Raw genomic sequence first — 11,076 nt, 5'->3', positions numbered from 1 at the left:
TATATATATATATATATGTCATTTTTTTCCCCACAAGACCTGTTAAAAACAATGATCCCAGTACACTACATAAGGCATCTGGATAATATGTTACACAAAGTCCTGGAGCTTTGGAGACGATAAATAGGTTTATGATAATTAACACAAAGTTATCATAAAGATACACCATGTAAGATGAGGTGGTAACACAACCCACCTTCACTTCAGGTGATACAACTGAGCATTACAAATTTCTAAATAACTTTGTATTTAGTTAAATTACTATACAACCTAAGTGACGTATAGTGAACATAAGGCCTCTGGGGTTTGGGTGTCTGTTTCAGGCCTTTTACTCTCTTTGCCTATTCGGTAATCCAACAACAATCACATTAATTCACAATAAATAAAAACTATAAATGAGAACTGTGTCTTGTTCGCAGCATACAGTTTAAATAAAACATGATGTTTTTAAACACTGTAAGTAATGCATCATGTGTGTGCAAATGTGAATCCCTTTGTCAAGTAGAATTTGACAGGATTTATCAAAGTAACACGTTTCAAATTCCTCCTGTCATTTATAGAACATCAACATTTAATAGTCTATGATAAAACAAATAGATCTTAATCAATGCATTTATGAACTATTGATTATTTATCACTCCTTCTGTGGGCACCCATCAGGGGAGGCTGCTGTGTAAGTAGATAATGAATAACAAGTAACATGGTGAAACACTTGTAATATCCTTTTAGCAGCTTTCTATTAGATCTAATGTGTCATAAACGTTTATTACATATTTATATGCCTCTCATAATTTGCTCAACTCTTTCTGTGTCATGTAGAAAACATTAATCTCTGTGTGCCAACAAGTAACATACTTGTAGCATGTTTATCTGAACTTAGAAGTTGTTTGAATGAATGCTTCTTGGTTTGTTTGAATTTACATCACATAAAAGTGAAAAACAAACTACTAGTATGACTACTCTTATCAGTAGGGTTTGGTCTGAACATATTTATTTGGTTTCACTACAGTGCTTTAGTAGCCTAAAGCATGGAAATGTATTATTTCTGGTGCATTTAGAAGCACATAATTTGGCTACAAAATTATGCAATTATTCTGCAACCCACATTAAATTTTGATGAATTTGAGAAGCAGTTGAACCCTGTACAGTAAGTTCACAGTCAGCAGTAATCAAGAGGGGAATTATTTTGTTTTCTTTCCGGTAGATTAAACCAAAACAGGCTCCAGTGCTTCAGGAGGTGCGGTGCGGTGCGGTAGCAGGAGAGGGTGAGCTTCAGATGCCGACTGCCACTTCTCCAGCTCCACACTCACCTCCACAGTCACTGGTCCCGGTTGGGTGGATGGAGAGTCGTGCGTGTTCACGTCCACCTCACGCTCCTTCTTTCCCTTCGCTTTGCCTGCAGGGCACAACATCGGGCAGGATTCATGAGGTCTGGCACACTGAAAAGAGGATTTTACTGACTGATGGATGAAAACGCAGATTAAATGTCAAGGCGTGGCCCACTCTTTGGTTTAACACTTTAACACTGCTACTGGACATGAACCACATGTGCTAAATAAGTTTGTCCACAGCCGCTCTGACTTCCAAAGCAGTGAGGTGTGGTGCTTTTATCAAACATATTTTTGGATATTTCATCATGCAGTCACCATTTTAAAACAAATCTCTCACAATCTGAGCCTGATGATCTTATCTCATTCACCCTTTGAAGATGGTGTGTTTTTCTGCTTTGTACCACTGCCTCCTCTTTGCTTTGAGTCCTTCTCCTCTGTCTTCTTGTCCTCTTTGATATTCTTTCCCACGTCCTACGCATTAGTGAAAACCCACAGGAAATTATCATCAGTTTGACAGTTTCTCTGCCTGTAGCATCTGTCTCTTAGACATCATTACTCAGTATCCTGGCTGTGTACGTCCTGGACTTGCCTTTTCATGTGTAAGCGGAGCTTCCACTTCAGACCCAAGGTCACAGAGGACGTTGACCTTATGACCTCCTTTAACCAGGCTGTGCAGGGAGATGTGGACAGAGCCCAGGCTTCTTCTGATGGGGGCCTGCTGGACCAGTTCTGGGACAGATTTCCTCTTTTTGTCTTTAGACTTGTCTTTGGTCGAACCAGATTTGATTGGCGACTAACGAAATACCAAAGAAATCAATGTTTAGAAAATTATATCTCCTAAAACTGACTTTACTCTGGGCTGATGTGATGAGTTCTGGTGGATTCAAACCAGATCAGTTTATAACAGTCTTCAGCTGCGTAACACAAGGTGACGGTGATAGTCAAATGTAAAAAAACTTCTACCATGGGTAAATAACACTTCAACACTGTAACTGCTCCCAATAAAAATATGACTTTATTCTATCATAATATAAAGCGGACAACGTTTCAAGCCTGGCTCTTCATCAGGTCACTGGTGTTGAGACATCTGAGCTGGTCACATTTATAAAATTAGTGGGGAACACCCATGGGTGTGGTCAGCACCTCAATAATCAATCAATTCATAAAACAACCAATATATCACAACAATATTAACCATGGGGTTTGAACCGACATACAAGTCGTATGACAGCCTTAACGGTCCTGAAAAAAACAACAAAATAACAATCATAGACAGCAATAACTCCTTGAGAGGAAGATGTAATTCGTCAGAGAGTCTCTCTGTTATCAAATAGTTTCACTTTATCTCAGGTGAGGAGAAATTCAAAGTGAAAATAGAAAAATATGTAGAAAAAATAGTAGATATGCAAAAGAGTAAACAATATTCCAGACGATGTAGAAAAGTCCTACATGTAAAGAAAATAAAGAAAAAATATTTACAGAAAAGGTATACAAAAAAAGTGAAAGAACCTATCCACAAGTTTCCGAACGTCATAGACCAGAGCGGCTTCTTTATGCAAATGAGAATGACTGATGCATCCTGGGTAATTTAGGGGCAGCGCCCGGCATCCCTCCATTGAAAAGTTCAGCCTAACTGGCTTGACAAACTAACTAACAAAAAGTTGGCCATTAAGGGGAGCATACGTCAGTCCGACTGCCCAAAGGTCCGACGGCTCATTTCTCCGACTACCCAACTGTTAAGGCTGTTAGGTTTAGGGTAAGGTCAAGGGTTAGGGCTTCTTAAGTCGGAGAAGTGGGAGGTTGGACTAATGGACGCAAAAATAAAGAAATGTATGGTCGGAGAAATGGGTAGTCAGACAGACGTCATGCGCCCGGCTATTAACAGGCTATTTACAGACAACATTTAGCCAAAACCTACCCGGTGATTCGACCAAATACGTGTAGATGTCTGGGTAAGAAATTTCTGGCCACTGTGTGGAGTCACTATCATTGTGGGAGGCTAAATGAGCATACCGGTAGTTTAATTAGGTTAATTGTAATTTTTCAAGATAGCGTGAACGGTCGGTTTCAAAGAGGGTGTCAAAATAATTATGAGACATAGTGCTACAAAAGAAACAAAAAATAAAACATTCAAATTGATTGTTAGTTAGTCGGGGAGCATACGTCAGTCCGACTGCCCAAAAGTCCGACGGCTCATTTCTCCGACTACCCATTCTACAGTGTTAAGGTTAGGTTTAGGGTAAGGTTAAGGGTTAGGGCTACTTAAGTCGGAGAAGTGGGAGGTCGGACTAATGGACGCAAAAATAAAGAAATGTATGGTCGGAGAAATGGGTAGTCGGACAGACGTCATGCGCCCTAGTTAGTCTACGCTCCATCAAAACACAAAAAGCCACTGAGTGCAATGTAAAAATGCCGGGTGCTGCCCCTAAATTACCCAGGATGCATCAGTCATTCTCATTTGCATAAAAACGCATGGATCTATCCACCACTTTCCGGAGAACGACGCTGGGTGTCGCCATGACACTCCATTCATTACATTTTAGATTAACGTTAGCTGGGCTAACCGTTAGCCGTTAACAGTGTCTTAAATAACTCAATAAGTATATCTTTGTTACAACATGACTGAGCTAACTGGAGTAGTTTCATGTTGTGTCCGACTACGGGAGGGTTTTAACAGCTGACGTCCTGATGTTGGTTTGCTGCTAACGGCTACGATAGCCATGACTAGTTGCAGAGCCGTGCACACAGAGGTGGTGGTGTTTGTTCGGTAATTCGTTTTATAGACTTAACAAACATCAGATTTAGTCAAAACTGTTTTGGCAGCCCGGAGCCCCCACATTTGGTGCCTACACCGGTGGCTAACGTTACCAGTTAGCCAGCAGCTGCTGCATTTTATTTGAACTCGATTTACATTTGAGAAAGTGAAAGTATAGAATACAGTTGTTTAAGATTATTTGTGGTGTTTTTTAATCAGAATTTTAAAAAGAATAATAAATAGTTAAAAAAATATTATTTATCAGTAATTTTTTTTAAATCAAATACTAGACATTTCAGGCGACCCCATTTGAACTCCAGGCGACCCCACATGGGGTCCCGACCCCAAGGTTGAAAAACACTATAGGTGTTATTCCACTCAAAACCTTCATCAAACCGACATCTTCCTCTCAAGGAGTTATTGTTGTCTATGATTGTTATTTTGTTTTGCTTTTTTTCAGGACCATTAAGGCTGTCATAGGACTTGTATGTGGGTTCAACCCCCATAGTTAATATTTTTGTGATATATTAGTTGTTTTATGAATTGATTGATTATTGAGGTGCTGACCACACCCATAGGTGTTCCCCGCTAATTTTATAAATGTGACCAGCTCAGATGTCTCAACACCAGTGACCTGATGAAGAGCCAGGCTCGAAACGTCGTCCACTTTATATTATGATAGAATAAAGTCATATTTTTATTGGGAGCAGTTACAGTGTTGCGAGTCTTTTTCTCTTCTTTTCATCACGTCTTTTGGACTAAGCACCTGGTAACATGGATGTGCATGTCTCTACCTTCCCTAAAATAACACTTTAGAAATAAGGTCTGTCTGGACAATAATTACTGTGACCCTACTGCATCTTATTGACCACATTTTTAAGGAGCTGACAACATGTTAAACTAATGTAACAATGTAAAATACCCAAATGAGGTGGTTTAACGAGTCGCTTGGAGCCACAAAATGGCCTGTGACCGCTTAATTGTGTTGTGTGACTTTAATTTATTTTGGACTACTTGTTCGTGACTCAGTAGGTACAAAATGCTCAGCTCACCTCTTTCCCTTTCCCACCTTTCTTCTCTTTACCAGTCTGACTGGGTTTGGCTGCTGGGACTGGATCCTCAGAGGCTGCAGGCCACGAAAGAACCTCAAATACCAAACAGCAGAGTATGAGTCACATTTGACACATTTTGCACATGAACGTTTCACCCCACAAAGCTTATTTATTTATACCTTTTCCTCCTCAATGCTAACATAAAGTCCTTGATTGAAGAATTTCTTTAAGCCACCGAGATCATTAATAAAATACATTTGTGTGTCACTGAAGTCCATGCAACCGGACCAAGCCAGCTTTGATGTGCTGTGTCTTGATACTGTAGAAAAGGAAATCATAAAAGATTTGCGCCACAGTTTTGCACACAACTATGTACAGAAACAGAATTAACACACACAACACAAATAATTGTCAAGTCAGAGTGACATGGATCAAAGAATATACAAACAAACCACAGATTGAGTACTACGTTAAGGAAATTGTTGACACATGATAAAGCTTGATTAATGATCAGTCTAGTCATCCAGTTTCCAGCCAGTGTGTATGATTCTCCCCCTGCTGACTGTACATTTCTCTGACGGCAGATGTGTAAATTCTGCCGAAACTGATAAGAAAAAGTTCATTTGCATGTTAGGGGTAAATTGCTATGTTAAATTCACCCAAACATCACACTGACATTATTTCCAAACTCACTACACTGAACAGCATGTTCACATGTTGCGTGACTTGTGTTTTATCTCTATCTGTAGATAAAACTGCCTCTGCTCTATCAGCACTGGCAATTTGTTTGACAGGAATCCGCTGATCTGTGGGTCAAATCAGAGGACTGTTACCGTGAGCAGCCGCAGCCGCTGCAGCATCGGCGTGGCAGGTTTCCTCAGTGTTCACAATCGAGACTCCGCCGTCTGCTTTGGATGTTTCTCTTTCACAATTCTTGGCATCGCTGGAGGTGTCGTCCATCACATGTGCTGTTTCACATTTACCCCCACTGTCCACTTTCTGTCAAAAAGGTTGAGAGAAACAATAAAATAGAAATAGAACTAAAAAGCACTCACTGAAAAAATATTTTCAGTGAAAAAATATTTTCAGTGAGTAGTGAGTAAAAATAATGCAGGAAGCATGTTTAATACTGTGCAGATGTACTTCATTAGTTCTTTTTTTTTGGCAGCTTATCTCTGAACATGTTTATTCCAAATAGAAACCCTTCATTTTTCACATTGACAGTGTTTAACATTGACTTAAGACTAATCTTGCAAAAGGAATGATTGTGTTTTGTTTAATTTGAATGGTGCTCTGGGTGAACTTGGGTAAATGTACTGTATCTATCTAATCCAAACTACCAAAAAATGGCTGCCAAAATCAATCAATATGAACTTCCACACAAGATACATCAAAGCTTAGCTATTGATTAGTTTGTTTTTCTATCATCTTCTAGTTTCCCTGGTAGATATTTTCCCCCATGTATTATAGTGTCTGTGATAATTGTCTCTTTACATGCAGACAAAGTCAGAACTTAAATAAACAGAGTTAGTTGTTTTAATTGTGATTTGTCAAGATAAAGCTAATGCTTTAGCAGTATGAGTAAGGGGGTTTTGGTTAATGCACCCCTTTGCTTCTGTATGCACTCAAATTACTGCTGTATTAAAATTTATACTACAAGGGCTGAAGCTTTGGAAGATAGATGCCTTTTTTTTCTTTCTCAGACTATTGAAACCTAACCCAAACCCTTACCCTAGCTGAAATTCCTAATGCATTTTTCTTTTGCTCTTTGCAGCCTGTACGAAGAGGTTGGCCTATTTGAGCAATGAGTGACTCCTGAAGTGGAAGTATTGTCTCTTCTAACATTAACATGAACTTTTTTTTTTTTTTTTTTTTAACAAGGCAGTGTTTATCTTATAAAGAAACTGAATAGTGTTTGAAGGAAACATCACCAGGTATTCAGGACTGAAGAACTCGTATGTGATGAAATAGCTGAAGGAGACAACAGGGAAGTCGGGAGCATTTTCATCCACGCTCATCAGTGGGTCTGGGATTCCACTCACTCTGCCCACGCTCACCGTGGCTGATGCATGATCCACCATCAGATCTGTACAGAAGAAAAAGCCCCCGTACTCTTATCTGTTTACTTGGGAAATGAAAAAGACACAGTAGCCCACAGGCCACAGGCTCACCGCTCATCTTGGCCAAGCCCCTAAAATGATGTCTTTCCTCAGGGGAGATCCATGAGTTGTCCAGGAACGAGAGCTGTGGGAGGCTGTCCACCGTGAAGCCTGGGTAGGAGGGCGCCAGGGTGAAGGGGTTTCCCTGCAGAACCAGCGTCCTGAGGCAGGGGAGTGTGGTCAAGGCGCTCAGTAGGGCCGGCTGCTCCTCAAACTCACAGTCACTGAGGTCCAAGCAGACCAGCCGTGGCCTGAGCGCAGGGACAGACATGGTGTTTACAAGGCAGCATGACTGTTTACCCCCTGTAGGGGCTTTTAGGCAAACATAACATTTCTTGTTGGGCTCAGGCTCTTTAAAGTGCTTTGGAAATAATTTTCACTTTCTGCAGTTCTATTAAACTGATGAGGAGGAAGCGTAAGAAATTAATGTTCCCTTTGGCTTACCGATTAGATAGCAGTCAGCTGATTTTATTGGGTTTCAAAGTATTTCCCTTTTTGAAATTCATGAGGAAACACAAATGATTATATCCACACTAAAATAAAAAAAAAGGCCTTTTTGACCCAATGTAAAACATCATAGAAGGATTAGCAGAATTAACCGATTTTTTCTTGTTAAGTCTATGTGAATATTTAGGTTTGTTCAATTTGAGTTGGGACATTTTATTGTAGTGCTAAGTAAGAGTAATAAATTATGAGTTCAATTAATGACCTTTTAGTTCACTCAACCTATTAATGAAGTGTAAAAAGAAGCTAAACTAACATGTTAATAGACCTCCCAGCATGCACTGCTTGAGACTTTTCTCAAGCAGTGCATGAGAGAATTTCTTGAGAATTTCTGAATTCCCCAGAAACCCACTGATTCATCGAAACTTGTGTTAAATTTATTCAGTGTTGTTTCTGTCCATAACAATGAAAACATTGTGAATTCTGTCCCCATAAGTGCTGCAGCTCACCACACTCTGAATGTTGAGGAAACATGAAAGGAAGAATACAAAGATGTCTGAATCAAAGTAAAAGAAACAAGAAGCTCAGTTTATGACCTTGATTTTATTACACTAACTCAATCAAACTCAATTAACAAACTCTTGGTTAATTTATACGACACACAAACAATGCTAGTCTGTGTCGCCTAAATTGAATTAACTCACTTTAAAGGCAGCGGGGAAACCTACAGTCCTTGGTTGAAATAACTGATAATAATATAGCTACAGTGTGTATGTCTCAGTGTGTATGACTGTAACCCTAACCCTCGCAACTTTGATATGAAATTCTGACGCAGGCCGACCGTATGATTGAATTGTTCTCGTAAACAATAAAATCTTGACAATTCTGCTCGACTTCTGGTTTGACCTGGTTTATCTTCAGATCAGCTGACTTCCTGTGTGTGTGTGTGTGTGTGTGTGAATTCTAACCAGTGTCTTCCGGTGAGATTAGAGATGTCCTCATGGCGACCAAGGCGGTTTGAACTGAGGCTGAGGTACTGCAGGTGAGGAGGCGGGGAGTTGGTGAGACTGTTGATATCAGACAACCAGTTGGCACGCAGCTCCAAAATCTTAAAGGAAAAAAAAAAAGTTTATCATCATCATTACGTCACCCACATGACTTCTTTTCCCCACCTGGACATACCATAGTTATTTCTTTATGATTCAGTTGTTTATCACAGTTCAGCAGAAACCGGTACAATTTAATTTAATCTGATAAACTTTTTCCTCACACTGGTACAGGACTGTGACTCACCTTCAACGTACTGGGAAGGTTTTCTGCAGGGATTTCTGAGAGTTTATTGGCGCTCAGTACCAGTTCCTCCAGCCTGGAGAACTTTAACAGGCCATCATCAATCACTGACACCTGCATGCGATGCAGACAAAACATCATCTTCACACTTCTTAAATACTAAAACATCAACCGTCTTTGTTCTTGGTGTTTTGAATAAGATCAAGTTGTCAGTAGAAATGTACATTTTTGTTCAACCCAAGTACCACTTTACAATAAGACAACCTTATGAAGGATTTAGAAATGGTCTATAATTACCTTATTAGATCAGTTGTTAAAACTTAAGACAAGTTGTAACACTAGTGGGTGCTCACTATTTGGCAAGGTCAAATTAAATCCTTATTACTTATTAAGATTACGAATGTCATTTATATATGTGGTGAAAAGGTGTCTTTTTGTAAAGTGTAAAACCAATCACCCATTAATGGCTTACTTAAAGGCTCCTTTAGGCTAATCAGTCATAAATAAGACCACCCTCCTTTATGAGAGTTATGAGGCCTTATTGTAAAGTGGTAATGAACATTCTTCTCTGAGCAAACTCCAGCTTGCTGTGAGTGACATTTTGAGACTGTAGTAAAATCAAAAGTCGAAAATAATTTTATTCACTGAAATTTAAAAAATATCTCTGGATAAACAGTTATTGTGTATGTTTCACCAAACCTCTGAATCCTGTGGAAAGTCTCGGGGCCTTGTCAGCTGAGAATGGGTCAGGATTGAATCATTTGTTAATTTACAGAACAAGTATTTGGATCTATTACGGAAAATCAACACACTTACACCCTTGTCCACAATGTGTAGTGTGGTGAAGTGACGGTAAATGAAGCCAGTCTGCAGGCCTTCAGGTGAAAGCACAGCCAGCTCTCTCAGGGCTGAAGCTTGGGGGCTCCAGGATACATCACGCCACCATGGTGAGTGAGAGCAGCGGAGCAGGTCCACAAGGCCGTCTGTCTCCTCCGTCTCTGCTGCATCCGTCCCCTCTTTGGTCTTTCTCTGGCAACACAAGCACTGAGTTTACTGATACGGTATCTCATAGGAAGTAAACTAATCTGCACACTGAAGTGATCTTTAAAATACAAAGAGAAACTCACCCAGCTGCCATGTCCACAAGGAAAGTCAGTCAGACACAGGAGTCGAATCTGCTTCTCTAACACAGCAGAGAGAGTGTGTGAGCTCATGCCTGCGTCACATTCGATACAAAGGTTGAGGAACACAGAAGCTTCAGTATACGTCGTGTAGTGTAATGTAGTGTAGTAGTGTATTGTAGTGTAGTGTAGGCTATGTGTGTGCTCAGTTTGCCTGAAGGGCCACCAGTGTATGTTTACAAATGGTCGTTGGTTGCCTGGCAACAGTTGGAGCTCGCTCCAGGAGCAATGCATCCAGCATGAGTGGATAGGCCTATAATACATCCATGGCCTATACATGTAGATACAGTCAGTCTGGGTGCATATTTATCACACTGTCATAAAACAATTTAAAACAAAGACAACCAGTAAATATTTATTTTATTTTTATTTTTATTTTTTTAAACTTTATTCATCCCCAAGGGGCAATTAAAAGGCACGCTGAGGGGGCAGTGCGTGGCGCAGTGGTTAAAGCGGCCGCCCCATGTGGAGGCTACAGTCCTCAACGCAGGCGTCCCCGGTTCGAATCCTGCGTCGGGCAGACCTTTCCTGCATGTCATTCCCCCTCTCTCTGCCTCCCCCTTTCCTGTCTATCTCACTCTGTGCTGTAATAAAGGCAAAAAGCCAAAAAATATTTTAAAAAAATAAATAAAAAATAAAAAGGCACGCTGAGCAGTTCAAGTAAGATCACAATAAACAGCAAACACTCACACGTCCACACACACACACACACACACACACACACACACACACACACACACACACACACACACACACACACACACACACACACACACACACACTCACACGTCCACACACACACAAGTATGAGATAAATAAATAAATAATGCATATTTAAAGTGCAGTGCATTCATGTCCTTCAGG

General features: G+C 40.2%; 1 protein-coding gene across 1 annotated transcript; it reads right to left on the bottom strand.

Annotated features, from left to right (window-relative positions):
• Nucleotides 1-1,205: 1,205 nt before the first annotated feature.
• LOC310991020 (leucine-rich repeat-containing protein 43-like) lies at nucleotides 1,206-10,245 on the bottom strand (the record flags this gene model as incomplete). Its single annotated transcript, XM_083978588.1, has 12 exons — nucleotides 1,206-1,396; nucleotides 1,700-1,802; nucleotides 1,921-2,124; nucleotides 5,139-5,231; nucleotides 5,318-5,457; nucleotides 5,972-6,137; nucleotides 7,070-7,224; nucleotides 7,310-7,548; nucleotides 8,710-8,849; nucleotides 9,035-9,145; nucleotides 9,848-10,060; nucleotides 10,159-10,245. 12 exons carry the CDS (start codon nucleotides 10,243-10,245, stop codon nucleotides 1,206-1,208), a joined length of 1,842 nt encoding a protein of 613 aa, XP_083834714.1.
• Nucleotides 10,246-11,076: the final 831 nt, after the last annotated feature.

This window comes from Trachurus trachurus (genome assembly GCF_905171665.1).
Source record: "Trachurus trachurus genome assembly, chromosome: 9".
NCBI lineage: Eukaryota > Metazoa > Chordata > Actinopteri > Carangiformes > Carangidae > Trachurus > Trachurus trachurus.
Note: the sequence above shows the minus strand (reverse complement) of the source record. Positions and strands in the feature narration are given on the sequence as shown.